Below are 22,826 nucleotides of genomic sequence, written 5' to 3' on the forward strand. Positions count from 1 at the left end.
GCTCACGCCCTAATTTTCGTCAACAGGACCTCATCAAGCGTGAGGCCCACGAACGGCTTTATGCTCTGTAGAATACCAAGTACTCAAAATCGTTAACCACTTTTTCTAAACCGTGAGGCGGAACAGCGCGATGCGCCCGTGAAGGTCATTTTGTGTCATGAACTCGTTCTCGCCGTAATTTTAAGTGTGAATACACTTTATAAGCGTCCACAAACCATCCACCGCCGTCGGCGGCGTCCGCAGTCTTCCCTCTATCTTTAAAAAGAAAGAGGACTTGGCGGGCCGCAGCGCGACGCTCTACCGAATAAGCCACGCACGCGACGCTGATATCGGTGTCAGTAACGCGCCTTATACCCCCTCCCCCTTCGCTCGCTCCTCCACTCTCCTCGCTCGCTGCAGCTGCGCGCGCACCCCTCTCTCTCTCGCGCGCCCGCCTTCTCTCTCAGTCTCCCGTAGGGAACGGGTCGTGAGGGGGAGTAAAGTTAAAATCCGTTGGCATTCGCCAGTGAGTTAACGTAAACTCCCCCGTGTGATCAAATTGCGATTCCCAGGAACCATTACACCATAAAGGCACCATAGTGTGATTAATAAATATAATAGTGCGAATTAATAAATACCCCTCATAGCATCACCCCGTGTGTTCGCACTTAACCATGTTCACCCTCGGGGAAATGCTTGAGGGTTTTTTTTGTCAACCCGGCCTCATCAAGTGTGACGCCCACGGGACTGTTTCATGCTCTCCCATAATAGAGTACCTAGTACTCCAAATCGTTACCCACTTTTTCTAAACACACATGACGTTCATAATGGTTTACGTATCGGGACGGTTCACTGCTCTTCCATAGTAGACTATGAAGTACTCAGAATTGTTAACCTTTTCTAAACGCGCATGTCCTCTGCGAAGTAGTAGTTGTGATCACCGGGACAGTCTCGCTCGCTGGTTGTCGTGCCGACCGGTTGTGCCACCGCGATCTCCGACGACAGCGCAGCTCTGGGCCGACTGGCTCGCCCTTCGCCATCTCCTGACGCCTACAAGAGCTCTCGCTGAGTGGTGCCCCGTCCTCGGACTTGTGCGACCGTGTCCATCTTTCCTATCTTCTCCTTACTTGCGTATGTGGCTGTCCCTGTGCCTCTCTCTCTCTCTCTCTCTCTCTCTCTCTCTCTCTCTATACATTTAATTCCTCCCTATGCTTTTTTAATCCCTCCTTACCCCGATCCTCTGCGCAGAACTGTGGATGTGTCCTCCTTTGTGAGAAAGGCAGTAACGGGACTGCGCTCATTTCGTCATTTTACCTGTCAAAAGTCACTTATATCACCGGGACAGCTTATGGCTCTCTCATATAAGTATAGGCATATAGTGCTCTAAAGCGTTCAGGGTGTAAAATGAATCTTAACAAAAATTATTCTCCACAGCTTGAAGATGTTTTGTCGTGGGTCACCTGAGACAGCTTTGTGTCCTCCCATAGTCGAGTATCATGTACACTGAATCGTGAAAACTTTTTTCTTCCTTAATAGACGAACTGGGACGGCTTTCCGCTCTCCCATAGTACAATACCGAGTACTCTAAATTGTTAGACCCCCTTTTTTTTCTATACACATTCCTCGTATGGGCCGGCTAACTACTCTCCCGTAGTAGCATATATAAAGTATTCTAAAATGTTAAACACTATTTCTAAACACACATGTTCGTTGTGTTGAAATCTTATTGATGCGCAGCCAGAGCTACGCATCAGAGACGGTGAGTCTGTGATGAATTTCTCTGAACACTCCATCTAATACCCCTGTCACACGGCCACCACCAAACTCCGTTGAACACCGTCAACGTAAATCTCCCCTAGGGGGTTCGACGGAGAAGGAGTTGTGGCAGTGTCACACGGCAATGACAAGGTTGTAACAGTTGCCGCGAGGGGGCTCAGCTGGCGCTGTTTGATTTTCGGAAAAGTATTCTAATTTGATCCCTATTGATTTTTTTGTGAATCCTCGTTATGCGGTTTTTACAAAAAAGCACTATAAGGTAGGTATGCGACTAACAAACCATTAAAAATAATTTCAAATAAGAACGCATTTGCTAATTGTAGCAATGCTGCTAGTGACGCTGGCCACATTGAGCTTTTAGTTGTTTTGTTGCCTGTGTACATGCCCGGTACGAAAGTTCTTGTGCTTCTTTGCCTCGTTAGCGCACATTTTGTGTTCTTCAGCCATGAGCGACACAGCGGACGACGTGAGGAAGTGGTGCGAAATTGCGCTGGTAATGACGTTGATCGGCTGGCGCCGGCCGGCCCGACTCGCGAGACATGGTGTGTAGGGCATCGGTGTTGAGAGTAAGTGAACTCTGGCGGGCGTAAATATTGTAAACAAACACGCGTTGTGAATGAGTACTACAACGAAAGAAGGTTTAATGTTGCTAAAATGTATTATTCTTTCACTGCGGCCACTTAGTGCTCGAAATTTTTCTCTGACCTCTAGACTGCTGAGGACGAGAGTACCTCGTTTCGCTGCGAAGGGAGATCGTTGAACGTCCTTTGCGAAATGCTCAGTTCATTTTCGTTTGCGTAAGGGTGGCCGTGTGACACCAACCGCATCTTCGTTGTCGTAAAGACGAGGGAGTTAAACGGTCTTCACGGGTGCCCGTGTGACAGGGGTATAAACCTATCTCCCTTACCAGTTATGGGGGAAGGGGGAAAGGGAAGGGGTTCAGAGCACCCCGGATCACTCATCGCATAGCTCCCCGCTTTTTAATTGGCAACCCTCCCGCTGTATAATGCATGGTTCCTTTCTCTGTTTAGCGCAGTGCGCAAAGAAAATGTTGTGATCGGAATGCAAATCAGCCGCGTCTAAGTGGCTTGGAAAAAAAACAGCGCCTTTATTCGCCCCTACACAACCTTCCCAGGCGCCACATAGTCTGTGGCCCACCGCTGAGTTGTCGGTTGGTCGGTCGGTCGTGCTCCGCCCGGCCCGTCCGGCATCTCTCTTACGAAGGCGCCGATGTCATAGACGCGCGCGGTTTGATTTCTTCGGTGCTCCTCGACTCTGACCACTTTCACATACTTTTCAATTCGGGAGCCGGAAAAGCCACTTTAGTAGTCGCGTACGTGTGTACGTATGCACGAAAAGTACCAAATTGAAAGTGACACGTACCTATAATGGATCGTTCAGCGGCGACGGGCTGCTTTGTCTCCGTTCTCGTTCTCGACAGCCTCCTAGGTATTTTTTTTTTCGGCTTGCATGGTGCTACGCTATATGTTGTACTCATCTCAGTTATACCCAAGGAGGTAAAAAAAATTCTTTAAACCTCCTTGGTTATACCCTAGAATAAAAGAAAGAAAGAAAGGAAGAAGAAAAGAAAGAAAGAAAGAAAGAAAGAAAGAAAGAAAGAAAGAAAGAAAGAAAGAAAGAAAGAAAGAAAGAAAGAAAGAAAGAAAGAAAGAAAGAAAGAAAGAAAGAAAGAAAGAAAGAAAGCTGTCGTGCAACTAATAGGCGGAATCGAAAAGTGGCAAATAAAAAAAGAAAATCACATGAAAGTTGGACGAAGAGGTGAGCTTGCCAAAACAATTATGTGAACGTAAATCCGACGTACCATAGACACATTTTTCTCTGGAAAATGGGGGTTAATATTGGTTCATGTTAATCATCCGTTATTGTAACATCCCCACTCTTTACATTCAGTCACACTGCGAAGATTTTCTCCCATATTCATACACAACAATATGGGGCTGCGTGACTTTAGTTTCTTTTTTGCTTTCTTTAAATTGACAAGCTATACAAGACGCTTAAGGCCTCCCTTGATGTCTTCTAGTTACCGGTTTAATGGAATGCGCATCGATATCAATGGTCCACACTGAAATGTCTGTTCCCGTTGTCTGCCTACGACTCTGTTCTCTCAGTTTTCTTTCGAATATTTCGCCCCCACTTTTTTTCTGGTTCTCACTGGCCCCGAGGTGCTGGAATGTGCTGTCCCCGAGGCTCGGCCCTTTTGTGAACCCCTCTTCTGGAAACCTCTTTTCGTGTCCTCCTATAAGAGGGCGACGCGGTTTTTCCGTCCTGGTCTCGCCGCGGGGAATCCCCTTTCAATCGGACGTGGGGCGTCTGGCGATGACTGTTCTTCGCTGAAGGGAATCAACGCGTCTTGAAGCGACGATGGAAAAGCGAAACCGGACATCTTTCACTCATACTCGGCTTGGTCCTTTGTTTGATCTTTCTTTTCCTTTGCTTCTTCCTGTCGTGTCTTGGTTCTCTCCCTTGTTGCGCTACCCCGTGTTTGCTTCTTTCGCGTATGCGCTAGTATTGCTTGTTTGTTCTCTCTGCAGACCCAATAGTTCCCGCCCTGACTTCAACGCGAACGTTAGCGCAGGGCTACGCGAAGATATGTCAAGCTCGTAATGGAATCCGATCAAAGTATGGGTGATGGTGGTGAAGGGACAGTTGTGAAGAGAGGACCTGCCCATCGTGCACGACCTTGCCGACTCCTCCAGCTGAAGTGTGTGCGTGTGTGTGTGTGTGTGCGTGGAAAAGGGAGGAGAGGGGAGAAGAGTCGACTCTTTGGAAAATAGGATTTTTTTTTACCTCGCGTATGCTGCAGTGCTTTTTTTTTTCTTAATAACGTCATTTCCAATAAAAGCACGCGGCATCAGTCTTGCTGTTTCAGAGGGCTCGGCGACAATGTTCGCAAACCCTGCGGGCCTCGAAGTCGTCCCCAAAATCATTTAAGGGCTGTTACTCATCCTACTTATTCTTTCCTCGGCACAGTTTTGTGCAAAAAAAAAAAGTCTCTGCGCCTCCAGATATATAGACCTCGCAACCAAACGCCCTACTATGGTTCAGTCGACATGTGCGTTCTGCTGTTGAGCAGCGTGGTCGTCGGTTCGATTCCCAGCTCTAGCGACTACGTGTTTTGATGGAGGTGGTATGCAATAACGTTCGTGTAACCCACTTTCTGAGCGCCTAGTGTGAAGAGCCATAAGTGATAAAAATTCAAAGCTAACCCTTAGCGCTGTTAGATGCCGATCTATAATAGGCAACGCGTGGGTTATCACATAAAAATTTGTGACCAACTTACAGCAGCCTTCCGGCGCCGATGAAGATTTCTCAGCCGCCATTTTAGATCTGCGCGTTCTGCTTTTCTCTCCTTACCTTCCTCCGCGCCATTTGTATCTTGCGCGAGTCGTAGTTAAAACTTGTTCTGTTCTCGCCAATGCAATTTTATATGAAAGATGTTGTTTTTTCTAGGACAAGAGCTTCAGATAAACATGATGGATCTCTCAATAATTGATTGATCGATTGATGTTCACGTTCTACTGCAAAGCATATATGCTCTCATGGACGCAATTTCATTAGCGGTTCCCATGAGCTGCTCTGGGAAGTTTGCAGCCATCACCATAATTGATCAATTTAATAATTAACATGTTGTTTCTATGTAATGGCCCTTGACTACTCGAAGGCGAAAGCAGTTTTTTTTTTCATTTCTTAGTTGGTGTACTGACCCTCCACGGAAAGCAGCTAGCTTTCTTTACCTTACCTGGTGTCATACTGGCTCCCTATAGTTTTCCCATGATTAACTACGTGGTGCTCATCGGATGGCACCATCATGTGACGTGATAACACCACACAAGTTGTCGACCTCTATGGCTTAACGTCGTCACGTGATTTTTTTTCCATCACTCGTGTTGACGCCGACGCCACTGACGATCAATTTTGGTGTTTGATGAGGCATCTATAGGCTTTCCCCTCAATAAATTAATCTCTCAATCAATCACGTGAGCTATACTTGACCCGGAGGCTGTATGGACAAAAACGTATTGTCGAGCGGCCGAAGCACTTCGCGAATGAGGCGCGCCCCATTCGCAGAGACGTGAAGACTCGAGCCGGTCTTAGTGCTTTCTTTTTTTTTTTTTTTGCCTTTACCGCTAGGAATTCTTACGAATCCCGTTGTCAGCCAGCGCAGGCACATGCGTAAACGGCTTCTCTCTCTTTCGTCGATCGAATCTGCGCGAACGCAGTGACGAGCAATCCCTTTTTAATCCGGATAAGCCGAGATTATGCTTGCGCACTCCGAGAGTATAGGCAGGTTCAGGTATAGGAGACGTGATTTGTCGGACGTGGCGCCCAGTCAGGACACGTGCACGTGACAGACAATCCAGTTAGAGCTGCAGGCAGTCGTCGAACGACCTGATCTCTTCTGTTCGCCTCGGTGAAGGATATGCTGCCGGCATCGGACTGCTTGTTTTGTACGATGCTATCTCGACTCGCTCCGGTGGAAGCCAAGCGATGAAAAGAATGGAGCAAAAGGTAATGGGAAGAAGCGTTCGTCCATTTCTGAGCGCGCAAGGAATGCACAGAGACGGGGAAGATTCGAAATCTGGGCCAGTTGGTTCATGTTACTCGAAGTCAGCAAATTGACGGGACATGAGAAAGAAGCAGGTGCACAGAACGCTAGAACTAGCAACTGTTGAGTGCTTCCTTTCAGTAAAGGCAAGGTTGTTAGCTCCGGAGTTGTGTGCGTCTGCTTTCTTTCTCACGTCCCGTGAATCAGCTGGCTTTTTTTCAAGTAACGTAAATGAAGCAACCACTTATGGTCGACACTTGCAGTATACATACAAAACTTAAGGGGCAGACAAAAGAAAAAGGCTACCAGGCTCCCTAAGGCATTCGCCTTAGATGACTCGCAGGCTATAGGCATATTCTGTTTGTTTTTTTTCGTTCCAGTCAACTGCATTGATCCCCCGTTGCAAAAAGCTCTCAGCACTTAGGGTGGTTTAGCACTGCCTCCAAGAAAAGCTCACTTGCGACCGAGTGACGATGTAATAAGATGAATGACATCATATCATGCGACATCACGTTATGTCACGTCACTTGAAGTGACGGCGTGTGACATCATCGTCGTATGACGTCATGTTACGTGATGCCATGCTAACATCACGAACTTTGCTGATCTTTGGCGGTGACTTCCAAGGTGACGTCAACACATGACTTTCTTTTACATCACTTGTCTTGACGCTAACGGTTATTATTATTTTATTTTTATGAAACATCTAAGGCTAATAAATAGCGTACAAAAAATAAGGATCAAACGGCAGAAGAAAAAACAATATATATGTCACGAAAATTCGACCGCATCATACAAAATACGGACATAAAACATAATACGTACTGGATAAATGCATGGTACATACATAACACGTGCGCCCCTAAACTATATTGACGCAAGACAGACGCAGTATTCAAATTACGCGCGCTAGTCTGTGCAGACCCCCCCCCCCCCCCCCCCCCCACAAGAGACTGCAGCAGCCCGAATGAGACAAGAAAAGGCCGTGACGGCGCGCGCCTCCTCAGCACGGTATTTCGACGCGAAAGAAGTGGTGCACCGCTCGAGGTCGTCTCGGAGATTGATTCCTTTTGCGGATCGCCTGTTAGAAACGCTGCTACATTTTCTTTTACTTTTCGGGCACAAGTTAGTCCCAATAAATAGTTATTCTTACACCATCTTGATTGTGCGTAACAATATGTATGCTCGCTCTTTCTTTTTATTTTTCTATATATCAGTTCTTATTCTATCTCTATTTATCTGACCTCAATCTGTTTTTCTCTCTGTGTAGTCATTCTATCGCATTTAATTTTTTATTCCAGTATTTATGACTCCCTCCTTTCCCTCTGACTGTGTGCAGTACTTCATTATGGTGAGGTTGTCTTCTGCTGTTTTCAGAAGGCAGATGTACTCGACTTGGGTAGAACGAAAGGTGAAGGAATTGGTGCATCACTAGTGTTACTTCTTTGAGTGTACCACTAGTACACTCTTCGTGGTGTGTTTAGATATAGTGTTTCAGGATTTTGAGTACTTCGAACTCAACTATGGGAGAGCAGTATAAGACATCGCGATTGCGTTAGCAGTAAAGTGGGTTTGGAAAAAGTTGTTCACGAGTTATAATACTTCGTACTCTACTACGGGAGAGCATAGAGTAGAGCCATCCTGTGGGTGAGTATTAAAGAGTGGTTAACAATTTAGAGTACTTGATACTCTACTGTGGGAGAGCATAAAAACTGTCCCGTGGGCCTCACACATGGTGATGTATGGAAGACCATTCTGCCACATACCTCAGTCGGCCCTTTCTACTCATTGTTTGAATGTGTGGGGTGATGGCTAGGCATGCGTTTTTCTTTCTTTTTTTTTTTAACGGCGAAGCTGTTATTCTCCGAGTTTTTCACGTCCAGCGTTGTGGTATGCCCCGCCACGGTGGTCTAGTGGCTAAGGTACTCGGCTGCTGACCCGCAAGTCACGGGTTCAAATCCCGGCTGCGGCGGCTGCATTTCCGATGGAGGCGGAAATGCTGTAGGCCCGTGTGCTCAGATTTGGGTGCACGTTAAAAGAATTCCCAGGTGGTCGGCCGAAATTTCCGGAGCTCTCCACTACGGCGTCTCTCTCATAATCATATGGTGGTTTGGGGACGTTTAACCCCACATATCAATCAATCATCAATCAGCGTGGTGAGTCGGTTGCACGTCTCTTCATTAAGATGCAAATGTAGCCATAGGCGTGCGCAGGGTTCCCTTTCAGAGGGGACGAATGTTCGTCGCAGTGCCCCCCCCCCCCCCACACACACACACTATTATGTTGTAGCGGGCGAGACAGAGAGAGACGTGAGAGGACGTCGTGTAGGCGGCCGACGGGGCCGTGCCGAATCTCGCCGCTTTATTACCCTCGCGTCAAAGCTCAGCGGCGGCTGCCAGCGTCCGTCACGCCAGGCGCGCCTACCCCTTCTGTTATCGCGCAGCTCTAGCTATGCATGAGGTGCACGAGAGGCGCGGCGCGATGTGCAAGAAAATGATGATGATGATGATGATGCACTACAATGTTAATGTATGAGATTGCATTTGTGCCCCCACCCGAGTTGCTGTGACCCCCTCCCCCCCCCCCCCTTCCTCTATTATGTCATTGTATGGGGCTGTTCTTGTGCGCCTCCGTTTAAGTGACAAGAAGGGCGCCCCCCCCCCCCCCCCTGCTCACCTTGTGCGCAGGCCTACGAATATAACCCAGGAGCGTGACTGTAGGTTAGTTGTTATTGTGGGGTTTGGCGTTCCAAAATGACTTTGGCTATCAGATGCCATAGCGCCGGGCTCCGATAACTTCGCACACCTGGGGTTTCTTAGCACGTGCCTTGAAATCGCACAGGACACGTGTCTCTAGCATTTCGTCTCCTGTCGAAATGGACCGCCGATGCAGGTATAGAACTCGCGTCTTTCGGGTAAGCAGCAGAACACTGTCACCTATGAACAGCCGTGGCGGCTTGAAAGTGACCTTTGTATTGTCGTCGTCGTCGTCGTCGTCATCATCATTTGATGACCCTTGAAAACCCTAAACCTCGCATTACATAAAAGGGGGGGGGGGGTTACAGAGTCGAATTGACGTGCAATTCAGCGAATGCTTATAATCAAACTCAACAGCGCAATTTCAAGTATATACAGAGCACGCAAGAGAAAATGACATTTCGGAACCAATTCTCGCTGAGAATAAGAGGTGTAGAACACACAAAAAGTGAGAAGAAAGCACAGAATACATAATTAAAGTTATTTAACAAAAAATGCATGCTTACAACTTGAATATTTTCTCTGAAGAGCAATGAAAGAAAGAAGTTAAGGGCTCGTTTTCTTTGTTAGACACAATATTAATGAGAACTAACAGACAATGATGCCAAGAGAAGTATAGCCTGTTATCGGAAGTAATTGTAACGTACATGTAAAGTAAGAAAAGTGGACTAAAAGATAACGTGCCTTCGGCAGGACCCGATCCTTATTCTTAGCTTGCAACCTACCAGCTTGTGCGTGGTTGTTGTCGCCCATTCGCTTTTCTTCCTTTTTAATAGTGAAGATGTTTAGGCTCGAGATTCAGTGCTGTAGTGTGCTCAGAAAGCTGTCATCATCGCGAACGGGCCATATACCGTCGAACGCACAGCCGAGCTTAGCGCGCGCGACGCAATAACTCAGCCAGAGCGCTGTTTCTTTATCGTCTCCAGCTTCTAAGCTTCGCTGCTCCGAACACGTGCGCCCGGAGCGTTCTCTCCCGCTGCTCTGATTTGTCCGGCGTGGAACACAATAACTCGAATGGGTGAAAAGAGAACGAGTACACAGTCTGAAAGAGAAAATAATGAAGAGATACAAAGCATGAGAAAGGTAGACATGAAGAGAAAGAAAAGATAAGAAAGAGAAAAAAGAAAGGTGGATAAACCAAGAAAGGAGAAAAATGAAGAAAGTGAAAGAAGCATGGACAAGACAAGATAAAAAAAATCGAGAAATAGAGAACGAAAGGAAGGTGGAGAGAAAACAAATAGAAACAACGAAGTACGCCCAGCTTCGTTGTACCTTCTAGCTTGGCGCCACTAGTGCGAATGTGCCTTTTTTGTTGTTTGTTTGTTTGTTTGTTTGTGTGTTTGTTTGTTTGTTTGTTTGTTTGTTGTATTCTGCCTTTCGGACGTTTAGAATCCTGCGGGCGACGCTAACGTACATGCCGCGCGACATGGCAGGCCAAGAAAGTGGCGGGTCGGACCAAGCACCGAGACCCCGTGGCCGAGAAGAGCTTCCTGGAGCTCAACGTGCGCAGCCTACAGCAGCAGCACTACGGCGCCCTGCTGGGCGGAGGCGGCTCCCCGAGTCGTCCCTCCAGCGTGCCGGTGACGCCCAGCCACCAGCACTACCAGCGACCCGGCGAGCGCGGCGCCGAGCCCGACCTGCTGTCTCCGTCGAGCAACGAGGACAACACGTCGCCCACCGAGCTCAACCGGCACTTCACCGACAAGCCGCCGCCAGTGAAGAAGCTCGAAGACAGCTGGCAACAGCAGCAGCAGCAACATCAACGCTGCCCGAGCATCGGAGGACCAGAGGGGCTGGAGGTCAGTGTTCAGGCCATGTGGTCTGGTCCTTCGTATGAATGCGCAGTGTAATCATTCATACTGGCAACTCTCGGATGTTGCGAGACCGAAGCGATCGTCAGCTCCACCGAAACTGTGTTCTACCACAATCAAGCTGCATATGAGCAGCTTGCAGGCACGGGCGACGCCAGGTTACTATCACGGGGGGGGGGGGGGGAGAGGGGGGGTACCCACAGTGAGTTGTTTCAAAGAGGCAGGGAGGTGGTAGAATAGGGTCCCTCTAGAAGGGGGAGAAAACAGGGGGACAGGAGAAAATATGGGGGAAGCTCCAAACCCCCCCCCCCCGCCACACACGCGCACACACTCGTACCCTCCCCTGGCGCCCTATGTCCTCGCAAGGGATTGCTTTCGATTAAAAGTGACTGTTTCCGAATCACTAAGCTAAAAAGCGTGCAGTTTGATTGAAGAAGTCTACAAGATAGGCCTGATATAACAGCTCTTGTGACTTCACCTTCTGGGAGTCTTCAATAAGTGGCATTGTGGCAGACGGAGCAGTAAGGTCTGCAGGACGCATGAGCTACCCTTGAAAAATACAAACTTCCGAAATTGTGACCTGACAAACGACCCAACAGCTCGTAACAGTAGGCCACATCCCCAAGAAAAAAGATGCGATAATATGGGGCGCATAACATCAAAAACGTGCTTGTCCAGGGTAGATGATCCTGTGCAAAGAAGCACAGCACTAAAGAGAAAAGCGATTTTTCTCGCATGACTAAATTACTCTATCACAGTACAAACGTCGTGGCCCTTGACGCGAGAAGCAACGCTTGGTAAGCGAGAAAATGCTAAAAAAATAATAAATAACGTGACGTGGGTAGTGACACCATCCACCAGGTACCATGACGTCATAGATTTTGACGCCGTCTACTGGGTCCCACGTAGTTCTTGATCGGTAAAAATGAAGTTCGTTGACTTGTGAAGAAGCAAGAGATTTAGCAAAGCAAGTTTCAGGAAGTTTTGTTGAGCCAATGGGGCCGAAATACAAAAAAACCTCTTTAAACAATCGGAAGTTTCGGCGGGAAATGTAAGAAATTAGATTTGTTACACTGATCTCCGACTGTATTAATGAGCATGTAAAGTTGAAATTATGACACTGGTGTTTTCAAAGCATAATTCGTCATTCTAATGTAACTCACTATTTCACCATAGTTTCACTTTAATGTCTGTAGTACTAATGGATCTCGTTTCTATCGATACATCTCTCCCTGTGGCTCTAATGAACGACAACAAATACCACGTGTTCGTTCAGGCGACTGTCTTGATGACGCGAAACCTTTCCCATCGTGGCGTTGCAGGACAGCGGCCGGGGTGCATCCTCGCCCGTTCCGATCGGCTCGCGGCCTCCGAGCTCGGCGCTCAGGTCCAGCCCTCTGTCGTCGGAGGCGTGCAGCGTGCGATCCTCGGTGCGCAGCCGGCGTTCGTCGGGCTCGCCCAGCGGCCGCCAGAGGAGCGCCTCGGGATCTCCGAGGCCCAATGGGCTCGCCGCCAGGGTCGCCTTCGCTCCGGCTCCGCCGAGGCGGTACGCAACTTCCATCACTGCTTGAATATGTGTCATTCATTCGCTGATTCGTCGATCAACAGATCGATCGGAAGAATAGACTAAACGTCAGGTAGAGATATACACCTTCACCTCTCGAAATAATGTTGGACAAGTTGTATCTAACGGTAATGTTCTTTCAAGTCATGAAATGTAACCTGACTCACCAGTATTTTGTTCGCCTCCCCTCGTGTAATGTCCCACGTGGAATCATTGAGGTATTATGAATAAATAAATAAATAAATAAATAAATAAATAAATAAATAAATAAATAAATAAATAAAGTAATTGAAAGACAGTTTCCAGGATGATACCTAGCTCTCTGTAGCTAAAAGATAAAAAAAAGTAAATGAAATGTTATAGAGTTAAAAGAGAGAAACGTGGAAGGTACAGGTGAACACTGATAGACATGTGTGACATCATCACTTGAAAGCTCATTTGTAACCTTGATCTGTGTGCGTCCTATTCATGCCCTTTGTTTCTTTTTTTTCCATTTTCCTGTCGTGTTGCCGTAGTAGTAGTAGTAGTAGTAGTAGTAGTAGTAGTAGTAGTAGTAGTAGTAGTAGTAGTAGTAGTAGTAGTCGTTATTAGTATTATTGATTACTTGCAGACGCACACACCAAGAGGGACAAAGCGAAAGGCGTCTTATACTCCTGACAAAGTATTCCGCACCCGAAGCTGATAAAAGAAATTAATTTCTTTACATTACAAAACACCTTCCCTCCTTCCCCCCTCCCCACACACACTTCATTTGTGTAGACTTATGCATACATTTGACGCGTGACAGAGCGGCAGGAGCGGCAACAAATTCATATTTGTATCGCGTTTACCATCTACACAAGCTCGCTCCTTGGCAGACGCACGGGTCAGAAGTTTGTCCGCTTTCAACCTTATTCCGGGAGAACGCTTCGCCAAAATTTGCGTTTCAGTGAACGCTCATCGGCTGGTACGTTCGGTGCGACGATTTGAGTCGTTCGCGGGCGTTTTCCGTCGCATCGTATCGACGACGCTGCGACGCGGTTAGCGCCTTGTGTCAGTGTGGGCCACGGCGTCCTTTGAACTTCCGCGCTCGACTGCCGCGACAACGGCCCGAGTCAAGCGTGGCGCCGAATGTGACGCGTATGAACGCTAGGGGGGCGCGCCAGTGCCGAATCATTCTGTCTCTCGCTCGAATAGCCGCATGTATAACACGGTTCTTGGGCTGCTGCTTTGCTATTCCTGATTGTTCCTTTTATTTTTGATATTATTTATTATCATATCTTCATTTCCGAGCGCGACTACCCTCAAAGCAAGCCTACACAAAAGTCGCAATACGAATGCTCTTGCGTTCGCGTTGAGAGTTTGGTTTACTCGTGAGAACTTTCTTTTGTGATGTAGTTTAATACCATGTGTGATCTTTTTTTATATATATGTATTGGCTTGGAGCGTCCCCCGCGACAACTACTATAATGCGTATCTGTCCCCCCACCTCTCCGTTGACCCCTCTTCGCTCTATTCTTTTAACTGTCGTTTATTTCTATGCTTCTTTTTTTTTCTCGCTGCCGTGGTTAATCACGCGAAAGGGCAGCGTTCGCACGAGCGCGCGATTGAAGAGCGCGTGATTGAAGACGAAGAGAAGACGAATCAAGAAAGCTTAGTCGAGGAATGAAAATCATATTTAGAGGAAGTTACTAAAGAGGAAAAAAGAGAAGAAAAGAATGGAAGGAAGAAAGTACAAGTGAGAAGTTTTGGACAAGTGAGCGTCAACTATGTCGTTTTCATGCGACGTTCACATTTCGCGCGTGTGCTTTTTTAAGTTCATCCCTTTCGCACGCGTGTGTGTTTCTCTCTTCCTTTTTTTTATTAATTTATGCGTGTATTTATTTGTTTATTTGTAAATTTATTATGTTGCTGTCGTTAGAAGTCGTCTTTGTGACAAGTGTCGAGTCATTCGCGTGGGAAGTTAGCTGCAATCGTCGTCGCCTCTGCTCGTCGGCACGAACTTTCATTCGACTCGAAAAAGAATTCGCGCCTGGCTTTGCGTGCGTTGAGAGAGAAGGGAGAGAGAGAGAGAGAGAGAGAGAGAGAGAGAGAAGGGAAATAGAGAGAGAGAAAGAGAGAAGAAAACGCTTCTTTTAAGTGGACCGTCGAGGATGCCTAGTGAACGCGGAGGCAAAATAAAAAAAAAAAGTACTGAGAGAATTATGTGAACGGCGAAAAAAAAAGAAAAAAAAAGAGTGTTAAACAAAGAAGCAAACACTACATGCGGAGGAATCTTCAGTGAAGAAGAGCGCTTCAATGTCGCGACTCGTTACGTAGCACGCACAGAGCAGAAAGACGAAAGGAGAATGAACTTTGAAGAATATAAAATTCGGAGGGAGAGAAGCGAGGAGGGAGAGAAAATGATATTTCTGAACGCTGTAAAAAGAGATTTCGACTGATAAGTGGGAGAGACTGAGAGGCAAAGAACAGACTTCGCGCGCTGAGGGCTGACGTGCGTGCACTTTCTAATGTGGTTGTGCCACTTTTTCGGCCCGGATCACGGCTGCACAATTGGGCTTTCGCATCTTTGTTTTTTTTTTTCGGTGGAACGAGTCGTGTCTGAATTCGGAAAAGTTACGATGTAGTGAGAGAAAGAGAGAAAGTGCTAGACGCTCTTTCGCTGGCAGGAGTCAGAAGACGGAAGATCTGTTGTACAAGAGGTTCATGGGATTGTGGGGGAGGGGGTGGGAACTTTTTGGGGTGACTTGCGCGGCTTTCGGAACAAAAAACCCAGAGAGTAAAAAACGCTACGGCTCTCCCGACGATCGAGTCAAGGTCCGTGCGCGCGCGATTGCGGGTCCTGGCGACGCGCCTGATTTATACACGGCCGGAAACGGAGCCGAAACACAATGGGATGAGACCGAGCCGGATGTAGAGTACGTACGCCACTGCGGCACCCGCCCGGGGGCCGCGCAGAAACCAGGCGAGCATTCGCCTCATGCGAGACTCCTCTCTCCTCCGCCCCCTTTCCGTCCACATTCAACAATACCCGCTGCGATTTCCATCTATCCGCTGGCTGTCTTATTCGCGGCCCGCCGATGCATGGACAGCTGCGCAGCAAAAGTAGATGACTCGGTTGATTCGGAGCCATTGTCGACCGGAGCTGCTCGGTTTTTTTTTTTCCCTTTTGTAATGAAGTGACAGTCCAAGATGTCCATCAAACGCGAAAATTGACCAACGGCGGCGGCGGCGTTAACTTGAGTGACCAAAAAAAAATCACGTGATTACGTCGCCACATATCGTCATGTTCGCATGACGTCACGTGATGACGTCATCGCGAGACATAATCGCATGGTGAAGTGTTGGCCGATCCCGGAGGAAGCGCAAAAAGCAGGTGAAGTGCACAGAGTTTGCAACGCCTGCGATTTTGGAGGCGGTTCGAAACCACGTTAATAGGTTCACAAGTTAAATGAGAGCGAGGGGGGAGGGGGTGACAGGACTGGCATAGCGACTGAGAAAAAAAATTGATATGATAGCTTTAGCTATCGCGTGCTCGAGACGAATGGTAAAGGCGAATGCTCTTGTCCATCAAAATCGGCTTGCGATTATACGAGGTGTTGCTGGGCGTGAGTTCGACTCCCTGTTGAATTTGGGTTATAACGAAATGCATAAAGCATTGGGTACCCTTACTTCCTGAGCTCAGTACTAAACTGTATTGTATATCCAAAGCAACTCACGCCAGGCGACAAAATTATTAAGGTCACTTGACCGTTTTTTTGGCTTCGCCTCATTTGTAGACACCTTGCAGTGAAGCCACCTTCTAGCAAACAGGGTAAATTGTGAGAAATTAATAGTCATCTTTAGTTCTAGTTTACGAGCGAAAAAAGAGTGTATCGTCGTGCTGCGACATGATTTTTCCATCTACCGTTACCGCACCTGCAAGACGCTAACTGCATGCGCCATGACGAAGCGCACAGGTGATGTGCAAACCACAGGGGATGTACAAACCAATGAGCCGTAGAGGTGGCACTCGAGCACGTGACGATTGAACACCCAGAATTAACAACCATTTTTTTTTAAGCCGATAGTTTTTCTTGCAGACATTCAACGCAAAAATTTTGGTCTATCTGTCTGTACATTTGTCTGTTTGTCCACTCTTGATGGTACCGGGTAGGCTGAACGGCACCAGCCGCCATAGTGTAGGGCTCTGTGACCACCTGGGGTTCTTTAACGTGCACCCAGATCTGAGCACAGAGGCCTACAGTATTTTCGACTCCATCAAAAATGTAGCCACTGCAGCCGGGATTCGATCCCGCAACCTGCGGGTCAGCAGTCGAATACCTTAGCGTTAACACTAGACCACCGCGGCGAAGCTTCGTGTATGCCACGAGCTTCACTCTTTTCTCCCTCATCTTACCACTATTGGGAAGCTGCCCTATGTTTTAAAGACGATAGTTTTTCTTGGGGACCTTCGACGCAAAAACTTTGGTCTGTCTGTATGTATGTTTGTCTGTTTGTCCACCCTTAATGGTACTCTAAATGTCACTAAAGTGACCAAAGGATACTCCAAACGGCCAACCCCATCCGCAGCACCCACCAATGTACCTCAAGATTCAGCGTTCATACTTGTGCATTTGTCAATTGAAAAGCAAACATTGAGCATATCTAAAGCACCATAACTACACGTATATATTCTGTATGTGCGTCTTTTACGAGAAAAGGCACTGTGATGTGTGGTGCGCGTTCAAAGTGCGCGCCTTCGAAAAGTGCGCGTCACGGAAAAAAAAAAAACAAAAGGAGAAATACCAGAGTGCACGTGCGGGGCTGCTTAAACAAGAATGACGACGTTAAAGAGCGTCGAGCACGAGGATGCGTGGCAGGACGTGAAGTAAACAAAAGGTAAAACATCCAATGGGCAGCGAACACGGAGATTTCAAGGCCCAATGGCTTGACACCACGAGACAGCAGTATCTCCAATGAGAACGAGACAAGTGGGCCAGAGCTGAAGCAGGAGCTTGAGCAGACCAGAGCAAGGGGAATTCGAGGCAGGCAGTGCAAGCGGAAGGTCGTCACCGGACCGGGCGCTGAAGATGGGCCGTCGGGCGTAGGACCCGAGCCTGCAGGTCTTCAACCGGCCGGGGCCTCCTGCCGTCGTGTTCCCGCTCCAAAGGACCGTGGCCATCCGGTCCTGAACTCCTTTCCAGGGCCTGCGGACTTTGGTTCCGGCAGGCGAGCTACAGCCGTCGGGCTCCGGGCCCGAGCTGTGCGCCCAGCTGCTTGACTAGGTCGACCCTGGTTCTCTGACGCGTCACCACCAGCCTGCGTTCTCTCGTCACAGACGGGTCCACACTCCTAAAGCCAGAGCCACCACGTTCCGGCCTGGTTTCTCGACGTGTCGTCAGCAGCCAGCGTTCCTTCATCCCCGTCCTGCCCGCGTCCTGAAGCCGGAATCACCGCGTTCCGGTTTGCTCATCGTCGGCGGAATTCAGCGTGTGGGTGAGACCGAACAGATATCTTGCGCTACTCCCATCACTCAGCCCCTTTCGAACGTTAGGTTTAGTTATTGACTTTGAACGTTTTTGTTGGGTGCTTACAGATGTGTTTCGTCATGTCCAGTCAACTGTTTATTAAGTGTTTTGTTTTGTGAGGAATCTTTGCCTTTTTACTTTTTAATTAAACTTTTTGTGTGTTTCTTGGAAACCGAACGGCTTTGTCATTATTAACAAAACTCTCTGAGGCTCAGCCCGGGAGAAAAACAAATCAGCAACAAAGAACCTGCATCACAAATTGGCGTCCACGACAGGACAAAGTCGTTTGTTTTTCATGTAGATTTTTCGACGCGATGAAAGCCATGAAAAGCACTTCGGAATTATTAGATCTGGCGGAGAGTATAAGTCTCAAGGGAGCGGAGTTCAAGGAGTGGTACGACAAGCAAATGGCGCAAGCGCAAGAGGAACGGGCTGCGATATGTGACGCTAAAAAGCAGCAGATTGCATTGCAAACACACGCTAAGAGAGAGGAGTTCGAGCGAGAAACACGGGCTAGGAGAGAGAAGCTCGAGCGAGAGACACGCGCTAAGAAGGAGCAGCTTGAGCTAGAAATGCGTGAAAAGAAAAGGCTGCTCGAGATAGAGATGCGCGAAAAGAAGAGACTGTTGGAACTAGAATATGAGGATTTGCAGCAGTGGCTTGAGAGGGAAAACGCTGAATATACGTGGTCTGAGAGCCAGAGTAGTCAACCAGTGGATGAGGTGTGCTCTGAAAGCAGTTACATCGGGAGCGATTTGAATTTACGTGAGACTGACCCTGTACCTCGTCATGACCTTTCGCTAGAGAAAGAAACTCTGAAAGAGTACGACAGGGAGGTAAACAGTCAAAAGACTAGGAGACTCGATAAGCTTATTGAAGCGCAGGAATGCTTCGTGAGCATGGAACAAGAACGTTCCATTCAGAGTAAAGGGTATTTTGAAACCTGTGAGAGGTCAAGCGCACTTTATTCAGAGGTAGGATTGCCTCTGAATAGCTCCGCTGAAGGAGCAATAAAAGGTCTCCTAGGTAATGCCGGCGAATGCCATAATGAAAGCTCTGATGTAGCAGCTACCTATTGTTTTGGGCCACTGGAGATAGCAACAGACGCTACGGACATGGTTTTTCACCATGATTATAACTTGCCCATACAGAGAGATGGCTTGTGTTCTCGGGAAATTGTAGATGATGCTTTTAGAAGAATATTGGAGCAAAATGCAAAAGCACTTGTTGAAGAACAGAGAGTAGAGTTGCGATGTAGGTCAGCTATATGTGACAATGAGGGTAATCACGATGACCCAGGCAGAAGGGTTGAAAGTATTGATGAACAAGCAATACAGAAAGCTGAAGGGATGGAAAGTGAACCAGAAGGCAGTAATGGTCCAGCAGGTTATTGTACGAGGAAGGACGCCGACTGGTGCTCTTTGGCATCTTCGGTTGAAGAGGTCGCTTCTGTTAAGATGTCTCAACGATTAGCGGCTTACGAGCTCAAGCAAGGCGTTCGTGGGAAGGATGAAATGATTCAGGCGTGGTTGTACTGGTGCGCCTGGAGGCAACGCCTCCGACTGGCATACAGACATTCCAGCGTGTATGCTTGTGATTTCGAGGTTGGGAACCTGGTGATACACAGCTTTAGGTTCATACGAGCTTACGGTCGAGAATTCTTCCACTGGCTTCCGATTCCTTACTCTTGTCAAATGGTTAGAGCAGTTAAACGTCTTGTACGGGACGCTATAACTTAAGCGTCAAATTCGATTTCCCGCTGGTTTCTTTTGGATCTTGCTTGCGGACCATGGAAGGGTGTTGCTTGTAAATATTTGAAGAAGTTACATGCAATGTAACATTAACATGATGTATAGTTTTTGAGATGATAGGGTATATATGATAAAAAAAAAAAAAAAGGGGTGGTGTACTACTAATTTGGGGATTTTCACAATCCGCTAGATGTGTCCATACTTTTTCCCACTTCTTGCGTATTTTGAGGTTAGTGAATGTGGACCTTTGGGCAATGCAGTGAACTGTGTGGCGGACATATGTGGGTAAATTGTGGTGCAGTGCGAAACGTGCACTCAACGGCAGTTTTTTTTTTCTTCTCGAAAAAAAAAAAAAAACTTTTCTTATTGTTGTTGGTTGAATGTTACGTTCTGTGGACTCGGTGTTTCGACGTGAGACATGTCAACGAAGAAGCAGTGTGGTGCCATCGGTGTGATGTGTTGAACTGCGTGGTGCAAATATGTGGTGTAATTGTGACGTAGTGCAGAACGCGCACTCATCGGCAGTTTTTTTTTCTAAAAAAAAAAAAAAAACTTGAATGAAAGGGGGGCGTATGTGATGTGTGGTGCGCGTTCAAAGTGCGCGCCTTCGAAAAGTGCGCGTCACGGAAAAAAAAAAAAAAAACAAAAGGAGAAATACCAGAGTGCACGTGCGGGGCTGCTTAAACAAGAATGACGACGTTAAAGAGCGTCGAGCACGAGGATGCGTGGCAGGACGTGAAGTAAACAAAAGGTAAAACATCCAATGGGCAGCGAACACGGAGATTTCAAGGCCCAATGGCTTGACACCACGAGACAGCAGTATCTCCAATGAGAACGAGACAAGTGGGCCAGAGCTGAAGCAGGAGCTTGAGCAGACCAGAGCAAGGGGAATTCGAGGCAGGCAGTGCAAGCGGAAGGTCGTCACCGGACCGGGCGCTGAAGATGGGCCGTCGGGCGTAGGACCCGAGCCTGCAGGTCTTCAACCGGCCGGGGCCTCCTGCCGTCGTGTTCCCGCTCCAAAGGACCGTGGCCATCCGGTCCTGAACTCCTTTCCAGGGCCTGCGGACTTTGGTTCCGGCAGGCGAGCTACAGCCGTCGGGCTCCGGGCCCGAGCTGTGCGCCCAGCTGCTTGACTAGGTCGACCCTGGTTCTCTGACGCGTCACCACCAGCCTGCGTTCTCTCGTCACAGACGGGTCCACACTCCTAAAGCCAGAGCCACCACGTTCCGGCCTGGTTTCTCGACGTGTCGTCAGCAGCCAGCGTTCCTTCATCCCCGTCCTGCCCGCGTCCTGAAGCCGGAATCACCGCGTTCCGGTTTGCTCATCGTCGGCGGAATTCAGCGTGTGGGTGAGACCGAACAGATATCTTGCGCTACTCCCATCACTCAGCCCCTTTCGAACGTTAGGTTTAGTTATTGACTTTGAACGTTTTTGTTGGGTGCTTACAGATGTGTTTCGTCATGTCCAGTCAACTGTTTATTAAGTGTTTTGTTTTGTGAGGAATCTTTGCCTTTTTACTTTTTAATTAAACTTTTTGTGTGTTTCTTGGAAACCGAACGGCTTTGTCATTATTAACAAAACTCTCTGAGGCTCAGCCCGGGAGAAAAACAAATCAGCAAATAAGAACCTTGCATAACAGGCACACATAAGTAATTCTAAAGACCGCAGCATTTATCACACTGCGCTGACCGTGCACCGCTTGCACGAAAAGGCGAGTGTTTCCAACGCTTTGCTAAGACGATATGGTGGTGGCACTTACTTGTTGCCTTGCGTTCTACACCTTATCACCTCTGAGATGAGTGCGCACGCCTGTCTCAGAGCCACGCGCTTCGTTTTGCAATAAGACTGCCAGGTGGCACTTATGTCTCACGTGCGACGTGACTTGATGCACTCGTTCGCCTCCGCTGCACACTCTAGGCACTCTAGCAGCGCTTCCAGAATACCATTCACAGATTTTCTTGCGCAAAACATCAAATAAATTGTCAACGACATTTGCAGATTAACATGCAGATACGGGGCCAATTTTTTTACATCGTGGTACTGACTTCTCCCTCATAAGTAATTTCCAGTACGTACATGGCCAAATATTGCAAAGGCACATCTGCTGCAATCAAAGAGGCCACAAAAAGTTTCAGTTCTCCACAGCGTCGAACTACAAATTATACCCAGCCAGTTAACCTAACCACACTTGTAAGATCTGCAATACCCAGGTAGCCTAGCTCCCAAATATGCTGTGGGAATGTAATACCGAGACTCTCTCGTCGAGATGACACGCCGCCTTACGCAGCTTTGACCTCGACGACCAGCTTTGGGCTACCCAGCAATCCCGCGAAGCGGCAGTGAGGCAAGGCCTTAACGTCCCCACGTGGGAGGCCTAGGCCCAGCCAACTCAACCGCTGGTTTAATTAAATGTTTATTTCTCCTCTACAGCATCTATAGGTGCACCACTGTCACAAGGTGCCTTTTCTCTTGTTTCTAGGCATCATCTTGGAGCTTTGCACAATATATTTAATTATTGACTCGTGATGACGATATTGAATGGGTGGCGACAAGAGTGATTAGGGGAGAAACAGGTGAACAAGAAGTTGAGATACAAACAGTCTAAAAAAAAGATTGAGTGCTTGGTCTAGAGTTTGTGTGTTTATTACGTAACAGTATTTTTGCTGCTAAAATCAGGGACACCGGCCGCTAGGGCACATATAGGCTGACATAGCTGTGGACATAAATCTTGTTTCTTTACATTCATTTCTTTTTTTTCTTCTTCGCTTTCAGGCATGACTCCCTGAATGTGAACGAAGAGGAGGAACTGCGGGAAGCACCATGGTACCAAGCTGGCATCCCCAGGTGATTCTCACTTCTCTTAAACAGTTAACGAGCATTCCCAAATATACTAACATGAAACACGTTAACAAACAGCATTTATTTCTCTTATTGCCAAGTTGTCCTACACTGCACCCCCTCTTTGCATGCAGAACTCTATGGCTGAATAGGTTGGGCTTTTCATTAAAAAGTATGATTAAAAATGGAGGCTTGGCAAGCAATTTCTGTTATCAGCATGCAACACATGTGCCCGCAAGATACTTACAGTGGTATGTGGTGCAAGCTGATCTAGAAGGTCAAAACATATTGTTGG

General features: G+C 47.7%; 1 protein-coding gene across 2 annotated transcripts in view; it reads left to right on the forward strand.

Annotated features, from left to right (window-relative positions):
• LOC119180984 (uncharacterized) overlaps positions 1–22,826 on the forward strand; it is a 204,611-nt gene that overhangs the window by 174,833 nt on the left and 6,952 nt on the right. For both annotated transcript variants that reach the window (XM_075885269.1, XM_037432141.2), the window contains 3 exons: positions 10,512–10,877; positions 12,212–12,435; positions 22,466–22,537. In XM_075885269.1, coding sequence (XP_075741384.1) covers positions 10,512–10,877; positions 12,212–12,435; positions 22,466–22,537 — 662 coding nt within the window. The remainder of the gene's footprint in view (positions 1–10,511; positions 10,878–12,211; positions 12,436–22,465; positions 22,538–22,826) is intronic.

This window comes from Rhipicephalus microplus, unplaced genomic scaffold, assembly GCF_043290135.1.
Source record: "Rhipicephalus microplus isolate Deutch F79 unplaced genomic scaffold, USDA_Rmic scaffold_107, whole genome shotgun sequence".
Taxonomy (NCBI): domain Eukaryota; kingdom Metazoa; phylum Arthropoda; class Arachnida; order Ixodida; family Ixodidae; genus Rhipicephalus; species Rhipicephalus microplus.